The 14,345-nt window shown below is 45.0% G+C and overlaps 1 protein-coding gene across 1 annotated transcript; it reads right to left on the reverse strand.

Annotated features, from left to right (window-relative positions):
- Window positions 1-585: 585 nt before the first annotated feature.
- Window positions 586-13,767, reverse strand: BDH1 (3-hydroxybutyrate dehydrogenase 1; the record flags this gene model as incomplete). Its single annotated transcript, XM_082003596.1, has 6 exons — window positions 586-1,055; window positions 1,775-1,927; window positions 3,517-3,658; window positions 8,989-9,099; window positions 10,543-10,615; window positions 13,685-13,767. 6 exons carry the CDS (start codon window positions 13,765-13,767, stop codon window positions 586-588), a joined length of 1,032 nt encoding a protein of 343 aa, XP_081859722.1.
- Between the last annotated feature and the right edge of the window lie 578 nt (window positions 13,768-14,345).

The raw sequence follows: 14,345 nt of genomic DNA on the forward strand, positions 1-14,345 counted from the left end.
CTTATCATCAGTATAACCCTAAGAGAGAAAGGGACAGGGTCAGTTGCTCAGTTTCAGCACCACAAGCATTTTGAGTTCTGATCCCCAGATTAAAGAAGTCTCTGTTCTGCCTTGTGCTTGTGATTGGCCTGGAAACAACTGCTGGACACTGTCACCAGGATGCAGTGGTTTGCCGTTACAGCATGGAGGGCCTTTGTTTTATGGTGTCAAGGCTGCATCCTAGGCAGGAACTGTGAAGATTATGTTCAGCCATCAGCAGAAATTATTCTGAAAACACTTCAGAGCAATTGCAGTTTAAACAATGATTTTAACGTGACATTTGAGGTGGGAAAAAAAAAGGATTACATGAAATAAATAGCAAAGAATCAATGTCCCTGCACAAACATAATGTATTCCTGCCTATGAAGCATCCCTTGCGAATTACTGCCCTTTAGGTTATGTCAGATGTTTAAATGAACCCTTTAGAGCTAAAATACAGTACTCTGAAATGAGGTTAGAAAAATTTAAAAACGCCTAATGGGAAGTGTGTACAATTGCTCTCTTTAAAACAAATTTCCCACCTGGGTAGCCTAGGAGCATGAGGCCTCAATAAACATAGAGCCGATCTGAAATGGCAGCAGGCATGTGCGTCATGATCTGCATGCGCAGCCACCAGTAGTAATCCATGGGGTGGTAGCGGGTGTAGGGGGTCGTGGAGGTGAGCGCGTGGGCGACACTTTCGATGACAGGCGAGGTGTCTGTCGAGCCGCTGTTGCAGTATGTCTCCATCTTGCTGACCTGCTCATCGAAGTACTTCCTGCCATAGTCTTTGCGCACTATCTCAGGGAGCTCATCCCACATTTTGTCAGCTATGGCTTTGATTCGCTCGGGGCTGTACAGGTTGGTGGCAGCTATGAAGTTGCCAGGCTCCACGATGCTGACCATCACTCCCTGGGGCTGCATTTCGTACCGCAGGCAGTCAGAGAAGGCTTCCACGCCAAACTTGGTGATGCAGTACGGTGACCGGGCAGGACTGCCCATCCGACCCATCATGCTACTGATGTTCACCACTCGACCTAGGCAGAGACCAGGCAAAGCACAGCTGAGCTGTGGCACCTGACCATAGCAGATACCCAACATATACCTCCCAACAGATTCCTGAACGTCATCCACCCACCCGCTGCACATCCCCAGGAGCCACCTGGCAGACCTGCTGGTGGCTCTCATTTAGTCACGTAGTTGGCCCCAGTACAGTGAAGCTTTTACCCCTTTATTGCCAAGACCCATGCAAGCTTCAGGTCTGCATTCCTTTTCTGCACAAACCCCACCTCATACGTTACAAGCTCCCAAAGTAACACAGCACACAGCTGACAACTTCCCTGCAAGAAGCATGTCATAGTACACTGCTGCTGCCCACCCTGCCAGCACTGGCACAGCTGTTTTTTGTATAGAGAGGAGGATTGTTCCTGGCACTGGAATTTATGGTAAGCTGCAGCTTCTGAGCAGGTAAAAGAAGGTATGATGGATTAGATCTTATGTGGGATGTTGCAGGAAAAGGCAGCACAGATGGGAAAAAGAAATAATAACTGGTTTTCAGGACTGCTGCCTTGCTGTGTAAAGTTAGGAAATCTGTCATTTGTGTGTACGCTGTGGGTCACACTCAGTCTGTAAAGGTATGAAGGTGGCCAATGTTGCAGAGGGAAGCTTAATAGACCTTTGGCCTCTAACACAGCAAGACATGGGGCAGAATGGGGGACCTGCTCCAGGGAGTGTCGGTCCAGAGGAGATCACTTACCTTTTGATCTCCGGATGAGCGGGAGGAAAGCCTTGGTGGTTCGCACAGTCCCCCACAGGTTCACCTCAGCTACCTCCATGTAGGTGTCCATGCTTGTGAACTCTACTTCCCCAAACGTGGAGATCCCAGCATTGTTAACCAGCCCCCAGAGCCCTGGAAGACAAAATCAAAGAGAAAGCTTTCCCTCTGAGATGCTAATGAGAGCAGCTTGGAAAAGGCCTTGCTAACAGATTATGGAACCACACAACAGCGCTTTTCATTAAGACCTGTAAAGATGAAAGCCAGGCAGAAGAGAGTTCAGAGCAAACCTCAGTCTCCTGAGCAAATCCAACCACAATCAGGATCTGCCTGTACTGCCCAACCCTGCGGCCACAAAGTACTGTGAATAAGGCTTCCCGGGAAGTTCTGAGCAAGCAAACAGAGAATTTCAGCGTTGTCTAAGCTGTTCTTCTTGCCATTCTCTTTTTATCCATTGTGATTTTTTAAAAGAAGCAAAATATAGTCTCTAAATGCAAATAATAAGAATCGGAAAGACCTTGTAAGAAAGAAAAGAGTAATTCTTTCAAAGTAAAATCCCTTGCGTCACCACAAGAACTAGAAGGTCTGCAATGGTGTGAAGTGGGATGTGGGCATGGGTGGACATGGGTGGGCAGGCATGCCACGGCCTCTCCCTTTTATTCTGCTGCAACCAAGATGGCAACAACTGAAGCTACCAATTCATTTGGCAATTAAAAGAAAGATTAGAAAGGAATTTGGAATAAAATGAACTTACTTCATATAATTCTAATTGCACAGGAAACAGACTGAGAAAGGACTGAGGTGGCTTTTCTCTGCTGTTTAGAAAAACTCACTGTTGTGTGTTGACTAACTGTGTCCAGATCTGTGTTCTCAGAAGCAGCCCAGAAAAGGCAACTTCATCCTGGCCTGTGCTTGAGAATACAGGGCTAGAAAACTTACTTTATATAGAAGATCCATATAAAAATTAAATACAAAGAAAAGTAAGAGATAGATTTATGCAAAATCCAAAGTACAGCATTACTGGTTGTTCTGCTTTTAAACAATCTTCATGTGTTGAAGGGTGGATGTTCTTTAGAGCAAAAATGTAGTTCACCAAAGGGTGGAAAGGCTTCAGGAATGCATGAGCAACTGGGATTTTCACAGTACTGGAGTAGAATTTGTTGTCATTACCTCAGCAGAATGAGGTAGGCAGGCTAAGAAAGTCAGTTACAGCCACCCCTTGAACTCTGAAACCTGTAACATATAGTAATACCTGCAATGGCATTAATGGTACACAGCTGGCTTCATGGGAAGTGTTTTGGACAACCTCTCCATTCCCTTTACCTTTTGAAAGTTTTGGAGGGACACTTCTGTTGCTAATCCCCAATCTTTGAGCACTGGCCAGGTTTTATGACACAAAGGGAGTCATAATAAACTTCAAGTCACAGGAATAAAGCACGAATCCCAGGGCCTTGAACATCACCCCAATTTCTACCAAAATCCTTATAAGAGCTAGTGGAGAAAAAAGCAGGTTTCTTTGCAGACACTGTCTTAAGTGGGAAGCTGCTTTCTGATATGGCACAACATTTAAACAGGCCATTTGCTCTGCACTGCTGCTCTTCAAAGCTTTGTGCCCTTCAATCTTATGCTCAAGCTTTTGAAATATGCCCTGAAAATGCTCTCAGGGCCCAGCTGAGGGAGCTCCTGCCACCTATGTGACCTTGGAGCCCAAGACATGCACCTACCTTTCTCTGGGTCCTCCAGGCTGCTGTTCACGTGATCCACTGCTCGGTCAACTTCTTTGCTGTCACAGACATTGAGCTGGACAGTTCTCATTCGATCACTGTTCATGTTGTCCAGATCCTTGGAGCCACCATCTCCCTTGTCCTAGAGGGGAAGAAAGCACTGGTTTAAATCTGCTCAAAGAGCTTGTGTAGAATATCAAATGCATAGCAACCATTAAATCAAGCAAAAGAGTGCACAGGGCAGTCACAGAATAATCAGGACAGTCCTGCAGCTCTAGGAGGAAGGGGAACAGACAGGGCTGCTCCTGCAGAAGAACACCATTCCTTGAGCATCTCCATCTGACCATGAGCCCTGCCACCGAGTCAGCTGGTACAAACTGCTTTGACCACCAAGAAAGCAGACAGAGCTGGATCTGGCCCAGCAAGGCAATTCCTGCCCAGTACAAGCTCCTGAGATCAAGCTAAGCTGCACTACCGCTGTGGTGGGAATGTGATGCCATCCTCACTTTGGCTCACATATGGTGTACAACAAATAGCTTGGCGGGGCTATGGTATAAAATAGCCAGCGAGTGGCTGCACATGTACGTTGCACATGCTGCTCAGTCATGTTGCCAGCTCAGGGAGTGACAGTCCTAGAAGAGGGACTGCCTTCCCACTGCTCTCTCCCTTCAGCTGATCTACACACACAGCTCCCACTGCCTAGAAACCTACCTACTGCCTCCAACAGACTCCTACAGAGTTCGATCATCAGCTGCCTGGCCAGCTTGCCTGCCTAGCAATTCCCCTCCGGCATCTTTCCCAGCACCTTGCTTTCTTTTCTGCCTCCCCCCATGAGCTTTTGCTCACTCCTATTTCCCATCTCCACTCCTTTTTTCTCAGCTCGGAACAACAGATTCTCCCAGTATACACATATCCACTCACAGACCAGCTGTGTAACTGCAGCTAATCCCCCCCAAGATACCTTCCACATGGGCCAGATGCTGCTAGCAACAAGGCTGCCATGCCCAGAGCTAGTACCTTCGTGAAGCCTGGCTATGGTGCTTCCAGGACACAGACATGGGATATTAATATGAGTTAGGGACTATCCCTGAATCATTCCCATGGCTGTAAGCTACTGGACTGTGCTGGCCTTTCCAGGGTACTTGGAGATGGTGGTACGTGGAGGATGGTGAAGTCCAGCTCTGAAAATAATCACTTTTTGGGAACATCCATGTTTTTACTGGAAGAAACTCTGTCCCCTCAACATCATCCCTCACTAAAAAGTCTTTTACTCCCTGTTGACAGGCTAGCCATGAAACATGTCCCAAAGGATCATCAGACAACTGCTCAGCTCTTCTTCCTCCAGTGCTCAACCCTCCAAGTAGCCCACTCGCTATGTCAGCATCAGCAGGCAAGCATCAGTGCTCTTCACTCCTGAGCTTTTACAAGGCAGGTATGATAGATGAGGCATTTTTGGATAGATAGCTTTTTTTCCTCTGACCTGGAACAGGTCAGTTGTTCATGGCAGGGCAGTTTCCCGACTGCTGAATGACATTAACTTGTTCTAAACACCTCAAGGCACAGGCACTCCCTATCAGAGACTGTCAGTAGTCAGTGGTCAATGAGATGGTGCTCACCTCTGCAGTCTGAACCTAGGCTGCCCATGTGTCCCTCTGAGCAAGAGTTCCCTTTGGATACCATGATTTATATACCACACGAGGGTAGACACACATCCCCCACCTCTGTGCCACCTGGTCTTCCAAAACACCTTCTCCTGGCTCCTCTAATTGCTGGGTGTATCTGCTGTGCTCACAGACAGTTCACTAGCTTAAGGACCTGATGTCTCCTCTGTCCACCCTTCCTTATTCCACTGTAGACTGTTAATACTGGTTAATGTTTGTCCTTAAGAGAAGGCATTTACCGCACTCTCTTCACACAGAAGCATATCGCATACAAAATGGAGCAGTTAAAAGTCCCATGCACAGCTTAGTCATGTTTGCTTTTATAGTGACTGAAGATAGAGTACATGCTAAGTTTGCTGCTCATTCGAATGTACTCTGGTGCTGAAGCCGATGTGTATGGCAAAGCACTGAAAAGCATACAAGTGGCTCATGTGAGAATGCCAAGAGGAAAACAGCAAATGCAAGCATGCAAGTCCCTTAGAAACAGCAGATATGGCTAAAGAGAGGAGGGAGAACAAAAAGGCCAAGGTGCTTCTTCCCCCAGTCCCAGGTCTGTGAAGTGCTACAGAATCACCCCACAGAGAAGAAAACTCCAGAACCCACCGTAGGAGCTCAAAGTGGAAGAGAGATATGGCTCAATATGTCAGAAATTTTGGAAAAAGATGCGCAGCAGTGCGCTTGACTTGTAAGTATCCAATTTTACTTGCCAGGTCTCTGGGCCACTACAACACACCAGCCTCAGGGACCTCATAAGCTCTGCTGGGACCTTCGCAGTGTCCTCTTCCTTCCTCACAGGGTTGGCTCAGCAAGCCAACATCCCTCCTGCCCTCGCACCCACCCACAGCTGGGTGCTTGGACAGGGACACCCTGGGGCTGGGATCCTGGCCAAGAGTTGAATGCTCTGCATTAACCCAGACCCACAGGGTGATTCCCTTGGCTCTTCAGAAAGGGCAGATGGGTGGTGTTTAAGTCGGGCACCTTGTTTTTGTGCCATGCTCTCCTGGCACAGGATGTAACCTGTCCCACAATCCCTGAGCCCATAAGCAGCAGTGGAAGGACCTTCTCACCCTGCACCAAGAGACCAGTACATCTCTGCTGTCAGTCCCAGGGTCCACTGTCCCCATGGCAAAAGGGCCCAGCTCTTGCATACTGAAAAAAAGCACACCACTGCCTCATGTTCCTCTTTCCATGGTCACCTTCCAGGGCCCATGTGCCTCAGCTTGGATCTTTATGAGTGTGCCCTTGTATGTAACACCCTGTGGCTCTAAGCACTCCTGTTGAGTGCTACAGTAACTGGCCTGCATGCTGGCTTGCTCAGATAACCTCTGCCTTCTCGTCACCCTGCAAGCCCCAACAGGCCCGAGCACACAAAGCAAAGCAAACAGGGATTCCACCACACTCCTGACAGCAGTGACAAACATCACATATGTCCACTGGTAACAGATACTGATGAAAAAATACCTTCTTCATCTTGTGTCAGCTGGCTCCTCCAGCTATTAACCAAAGAGGAAAAAATAAGACAGCTGCAGTGTGATCATTCATTGGATCCAGCCTATCACTGTTTTTTTTGGAAATGAAGCATCAACACAACTCTCACATGAATATATTTGCGAGTGAAAATGTTAGGAAGAAACTGTGTGTGAAACAGCACACTGTTAGCACAGATCTATCCTTGGGCTCCCCTCAGTCAAGACTCTGAACATCTCTCTCAGGTTTCCTTCAGTAAAAATACAGTCAGGCGCCTGCTCAGGATCTGGCCACACTAGGAAACCTTTCCTGATGAAGAGTCAGCACTGCACACGCTTTTAATCTGCAATAAGGACATGAGGTTCCCAAGAATAGCGCATACCCTGAGGACACGATGGCTCCTCAAGCTGAAGTATGCTTCTGACATGCAGGTGTGCTGTGAAAAACAGTCCCATGAAATTAACATTTCATAGTCATTTCCTCTCCGTCAGGGCTAGGTGAAATATACCCAAGCAAAAGATGATGCTTCTTATTTCTACCTCCACTTCCATCTAGCATCTAAAAACACACCAGGCGCTTTCTGGCCTAAAATCAGCACCAGCAATAATTACACTCTGATGAGAATTCTGCATATGGTTTTGCTAGTGAAACCTGTGGCACAATGAGAAATCAGTTCAGTCTCCTGGAGTTGTTTTAGTTCTACAGAGCAGCTCTACATAAAGTATATGGCATGAAGACAGGAGGCCAACCTGTTAACTAAGGAGCTTTGGTGTTTTATGATGTTTTCCTGATGACAACTGCTGTTGCCAGTCTTGCCATAGTCACACAGATTTTGGAACATGGAATGTGAGTCCAGCTAAAAAAGCAATATTTAATTACACAGTGATACAGCAAAGTTTTCTGATGTTTTTTGGTGAGGAAGTAACTGTCGATCAAAGCCTAACAGAGTTCTCGCATGTTGCTTCATGTCAGCTTATGCTAAAATTGTCAGAGGCCAAGATTTTCCACTAGCATGCATTCAGTAGAATGAGTACTGAAGACATCAAAACGGAAAGGAGGTTTCAGCGACAGTTAAAGACATGCTCACTGAAAATCGGGTCTTTCTGGCAGCTCAGACAGAGGAAGTGAAACCCAGAAGTAACTTTGCAGCTCTGAAATTTTTGTCTCCTGTCAACAAAGAGGCAGGCCATTATGCTAAACAGTGGTTAAGTCTGCAACGTTCTTATATTCTCTAATGTTGATCTTCAGTTACAAAAGGTGTGTAGAAACATCTGCAAAAAAAGTACCCTTCTACCCTCTCTCTTCTTGACACCTTTTGAAAAGCAGTTTTAAGAAGTGTCGTCTTTTGCTGTAAAGCCTGTAGAGGGAGCCAAGGTTAACAAATAAACCCTTGACCCAAAGCTGCGACACCACAAGGGACCGCTCTATTGAAACACGAACTTCTCTTTTGAAAAAATGTAGCAGAAAGACACTAATAATTTAATCAAAACTTAGTAATAATGGAAAAATTAACAGCAGAACGAATATTGATAACATTAAAAAACACCTGGGAAATTCTCTTTAAATAATATAACTATTCAAATGCATTTATAGTGATGAGTGAGCTAAAAGATTAGGATCAAAATAACTGACCCACCCCAGGATATCCTGAGGAGTAAGTTTGTTTCTGTTGGGAAACAGCCATGCAGCTGAAAAAGTGCCAGTGCTTCGTAAGGGGAGAGAGGCTAAAGCTCTCTCCTATCCTCCAGGCATCTCTGACTGCCATTCAGAGCTCCTGGAGAATGGATCAAAACTGCACCGCTAATCTATTTGTGGCCCGATTCTGCTCTCATTTATACTAGTGGAACTATTGCCTTCACAGCAATTTCAGGAGACTCTCAATACACACTGAGGCATAGCTGTACTCATGAATAAAGAAAAATATGCTCATACCACATGCCATAAAATCACTGGTGGCTTGGTGTATGTCATAATTAATCAAAATAAACCCTGCACAAATATGTATAGTCGAGAGCAGGGCCAAAAGTCCAGACTCAACCTGATCCCAAAACTTGCTTACGGATAAGCCTGTAAAATTAGATTTGGGGTTCCAGTCCATCAGACATGGAACAGACCACAGTGTTGTGATTCAAATAAGAACCTCCCTAGATACTGTTCAGTCCTGGTTTTGGTCTAGACCAGGTTATGCTCTGTGAAATTCAAGCACCTGTGTCTTTCCCTCTGGGCTACCAACCACCCTCCCGCTCCCTGGCAGAAAGCTGTGCAGAGCGGAGAGGAAAGACTGGGTTTGCTATGTGTCTGTACATATACCACAGGTGAAGAATACAGCTTTTGTTTTCCCTACCTTTTGCAGGCAGCCAGCATAAACAATGAAGCCTTTGGCATGCAGGTGCTTGGCCAAGGCAAATCCAAACCCTGAGTCACAACCTGTTATAAGCACAGCTCTGCTGCCAATCTGCAAAACAAAACAGAACAAAACTCACTGGAATTGAGTATTTTAAAGCAGTGATTTGCAGTGCACAGAACAAAATCACGTCCTTGGCCAGGAGCAGTCCGTTCCAGGGACGTTCTCTACACTCATTGCCAAATACTGCCACCCAGTGCCTCCTGAAGACAAGAAACAAAGGCTTCATACTGAGTTCATTCCAGTGAGGCAGGATCACAACAAAAAGTTCAGCACCTCTGGCAACAGGCTCCCAAGGCAAAGAGACCAAGCAAACCACCATTCTCTGGCAGTTTACATCTGTCTTGTAATCTGAAAGTATACCAGACAGTTCCCAAGTAATGTTTTCCCTTCAGTAGGAACTGTTCCTGTATGTTCAAAGCAGGCAGGAGTCCACTCTTCTGTGCCATGCAGCCCGCAGGGCATTCATTCAGCTTGACTGAAGAAGGATACAGGTCAACCTTACTCACTGCTCACTGATCTTTCTCTCTCTAGAACATAAACCCTCTAGTGCTGGGTTTTAGAACCTAAGCAGAATCAAGGGAGTTTAATATTTGAAATTAAGACTAGTTGGTCATCAGTCTTTTTGTTTGGGTTTTTTTTGTCATCTTCTTTTTCCAACTTAATTTAAATAGGAGAAGCACCTCCTTCCTTCTCCAAACCCCTTCATCTAACCCAAAGAGAGGCAGCAGTGAAGTGACAGGTTAAAAATTGCATGGTGTATCAGATATTCCAGCAGCAACAAATGCACATGCAGCAAGGTGCTGCTGTGGGTGTGATTAGGTAATAATTACTTGCAATTCATTCCAACTCATCTCTTTTAACAAACTAGAAATTTGCCTTTCCCCAGCATACACAGAGCCTGGTCAGGGTCACACTGGAAGCCCAGCAGCAAGCTGAGTTCCTCTGAGACTCTGTACCAGGCTTATGGAGCAACATGTGCGTGCTCTAGCACTGCTACAGTGCCGAGTTCTGTGCCACAAGACAGGCAAGACGGAAAAATAGCCCCCTTCCTTTTGTCTGGCACTGTTCCTGGCAAGCTAGCACCTTCAAGGAAAGGGCTGTTAAAGAAGAGGGCCATTCTCCAGAAAAAAAGAAGTGAGGACACACCAATTTATTTACATCTCTTTATACAACCATACTCCAGAAAGGCTGCTTTATTAAGAATCTGTCATGCAAATTCCCTCCACTCTAAGGTGGAAGATTTCATCTGCTGAGTGAGTTCCAAAAATAGAAAAAAATGCACTAGTCTGATTCTTTATTTCCATCCTTAGCAGCATGTACCATGCTACGTCAATGGAAGCTCTGTGATAGGAAAGAATGTGGAGTATGTTGGAGAGGTCCAGCTCTGAGTCTTTCTGGCAAATAGGAAACAAGAATTTGGTCACCAGGCTTCAGGGATTTTAAAACCCCAGCTCAGCAGAACAAGTTCCTGGAAACCACAATCACACTCACCTGATCGACTTCACTTGCATAAGAGCGGCTGCCACATGGGGACAAGAGAGGGAAGCAAAATCTTTGCACAGGCCTGTTAAAAAACCCGAACAACAGAATAATCAGGCATGGAATATCTCGTCTGTAACCTGGTGCTGCAGCATACACACGAAAAGGAATGTAGTGTTGTGTATATAGATGATGTAGACTGTCATTTGAGAAGACTACAGTTCTCCTTAGTGTGAGCCTGCGTGTTTTCTACACTATGAAACATTTGTTTCTCCAAAGACCTTGATGCTATTTCCAGCTGAAGAAGCTGTCTGGATATTACCAAGAATTCTAAAATAGCTCCTGGTCTGGAGGCACAGAGCTGCTTCCACTCACAAAATGGGCAGTACAGTGTTTTCATTTTCAACAGCAACAACAATCTCACTTAGAGTTGCACAAAGCTGAGGTAGGGGAAGTCACTCATTCATCTGATGAAAGTATTCTGCTGTGGCAGTCTCTTACACCGAGCCTAAGGTCAAATTTGCTTGGATCTGTCTCACCACTTTTACACACACCTCCACTCTCCTGTTATTTTGCATGATACTTCTTCCTCTGCAGTGACTATCCATTAGATACTCCTAGATCTCATACTCCCTCTTCGACAACTGTTTAAACTAAGAGACACTATGTCTTTGAACAATATCTGCCATGCAGATCTGAAGCTCCTCTGTATAGTATGTCTGATTCACAGGAAGATAGATCATGTTCACAAAAACAGACCAGAACAAAGCAACAATGCCTTCCAGGGTGTGAGTATTTATTAAGAAAAGCTATGATACCAGTAGCATCACACTGTCTTAGGTCTTGCCATCATTCATCAAAACTGGGCCTAGACAACACAACACATGAGAGTGACCCCAGCCTCTGTCCTTGCCAGCCACTGGACTGTATCAGCTTTTTCATTTTTGCCTTGGGCACTGACACTGCCCTCCCAGAGCCTCCTGGCCTTCCCCTAGACTTGCTGTACTTCACCTACCCTCTGGTCCCTCTAATAACATCTATCTTTCAGCAGAGATTATCTTCCAGGATGCTCTTCTGTCTTCTAAGTGAATTTGCATAATCATTCACAATTATCTCCTGCTCAGGCATCACAGGTGCTCCCAGGGTGACCTGTGCTGCACTGAACATCTGCAGATGCTCTTGCCTCTGAGCTGCATCTTGGGAAAACAAGGCTGGAGGAAGGGTCTGCTAGGACAGAAGTTCTGAACCAGATGGGAGGGGAGCTGATTCATATTCAAGCCAATGGTGTCTGCTCACCTTCCTGCAACAGTTTAGCTCTTTTCCTAACTGGAGTGTCACAAGCCCAACCAGCTCTTGAAGAAGCAATAGCCAATTTAATTGCTGCAAATGTCCGTCCCCAGGCAAAGTCTGTGTTAACATCACTGACCCACAATCCTGTCTTGGAAATTTAATCTCAACAATAAGCTTTTTGGTGTGTCTCAAAGTGCCCAGAAACGTTCATAACATTTCTTTTAGTTGGATGAACTTGGTTTTTATTTTTCAGTGTCATGTCTGGTCCTGTTATTTCACTGCAGAGCATTGATTTGCAGCACTGCATTCATAAAAACCTGCAGAGAACAACTCCTCGACATTCTGCATACCTTGACCTGAAGGAAAGGCCATAAAATACATGCCAGCTGCTGATCAGCAGGAATGTCATCAGAGGAAACAGCTACGATGTGTATGCGATGTTAGCCCCCACACAGTACACTTATGTACCACGAGTCATTTTTGTCATTCTGCGTGACTAAATTCTAGAGACCACAACTGAGACTTTTAAAATGCACACAGATGGTCCTCGAACTGAATCTGTGCTTGTAACCATATGTTCGCTTTTGTTCAGTAACACCAAAAAAGGCAGCCATCAGCTTGAAGTCAAGTATATAAATGATACCTCAATGCATTATTATCCTGGTATAGTGACAACACTGCCTTTCAAATGAACAGTTGGATTTCCATTTCAGGTTTAGCAGCTTGTGGATACTTCAAAAAACACAACACATTTTTGCCCTGAGTACAAAACGTCCAAAGCACAAATACACAGTAAGCAAAATAAAAGAAGGGCGGTGGGGAGGAAGAATATGCTGAAAATTCTTTTCTCACATTAATAAAGCATTAGTTTGTATTTTTAAGGCCACAGCAGATTCCTGCCAGTGCAGCTTTGGTGTGTGTGGAGTAAACAGGAGATAAAAGGCCTATGTCTGTTTGCATGGGAAATCTCTAACAGCTTAGCTATCTTTGGTCTCTACAACTCCCTGTTACGTGAGCCGTCCTTGACAGTGGTGGTGCTGGATGCCACCATCAACAGCAGCAGAACAACACTGGAGGTAGCGGTTCTTGCTCAGTAGGCTGTGAGACACTTTTAAATGGCTTATATACAATTAGTGGTACACGCCATTTGGGAACCCTGCTCTGAAACAAAGCCAGTGAAAACACTCAGCTTGCTCTCAATTTGGACTAGCACAGTTCCCATCATATACCAATGTAAAAGTTTTTTTTTTTCAGAGAGAGGAATTAGAATTAGATGGGCAACTTTCTGTTCATGTTCAGAAAAAAACAGCTTCATTACTCAGCCCACCTCCACTTCTCACCAAAACCCTCCCTCTCAACTTTCTCTCTCATTTCATGTGATTCATTGCCTCTAATGAAATCATAGAAATACATGACAGTTCCTTGCACTGCAGCAAGGCCTACTTACTGATTTTCAGGAATAAATCCTTGCTTATCACTGAATTAATGTTCTAGTTAACCCCCTTTTGACTGCAGATGACTGTCCATGTGTAAAAAAAAATGTTGCCAACCCTTCCTTGCATATAGAGTCCATCTCCTCTGCGCTCAGCTCAATGACTGAGCACTGGCACAGGCTGCCCAGCCAGGTTGTGGAGTCTTCATCCTTGGAGATATTCAAAAACCATCTGGACATATTCCTTGGCAACCAGCTCTAGGAGGCCCTGCTTGAACTGGGTGTCTAGGCCAGATGACCTCCAGAGGTCCCTTCCAACCTCAATCATCCTGTGACTCTGTAAATAAAACTGTCCCACTGAAATCAAATGAGCCCTTGATGTGTGCTTTACTCAAGATCTCACTCTTTCTTCTTCTCCACCAAGTTACTTACCTGAAGCCATTCCCTGGGTCCTTGAAATTCAGGGCTTTCACAGAGAAGTTCAGCAGAGGCCGTGACAGCTTGGTAGCCAACATGCTTTCAGTTAACACACTCCACCAACAGCAAGACTGTTCTCCCTTAGCTCTGCAATACAAGATAGCACCTCTGTTTTAGTTGCTCAATTATTTTGTAAGTCATGCTGACCCCATGTGTTTCAACAAGAAAATAAAGTCCAAAGGAACTCATCTTTCCCCCTTGCAGCCCCTCACACTGAGATAAACAGCTCAACCTTCAACCACTTCAACCTGCTTTTAAGTAAGGAAAAAGATTATAAGTAAACTGAGAAGCAGGGAGGCACTTAAAGAAAATGTCCATTTCTCTTTCTTTAATGCATCTTTAACTGTATTCTCTGAAACAGATAAAAAGTAAGGTAATTACATGGCATATATTATTTCAAGTGAGCAATATGAAGTAATTTTAAACTAAAATATAAGTTCAAGTCACAGATGATGTTATATTGCATGTTGCCAAAGCAATCCTTGGGCTTTACAGAGAGTACAGCCATGCTGTAAAAAACTTTTTTAGGGTAATTTAATTACAAAATTCAAATAGCTGGTGATTCTGGACTATGCACAGGGAATCACCATTAAACACTCTATGGGGTGAAAACAGG

The sequence above is a fragment of the Phaethon aethereus genome (assembly GCF_964289735.1).
Source record: "Phaethon aethereus genome assembly, chromosome: 9".
NCBI classification, from domain to species: Eukaryota; Metazoa; Chordata; class Aves; order Phaethontiformes; family Phaethontidae; genus Phaethon; species Phaethon aethereus.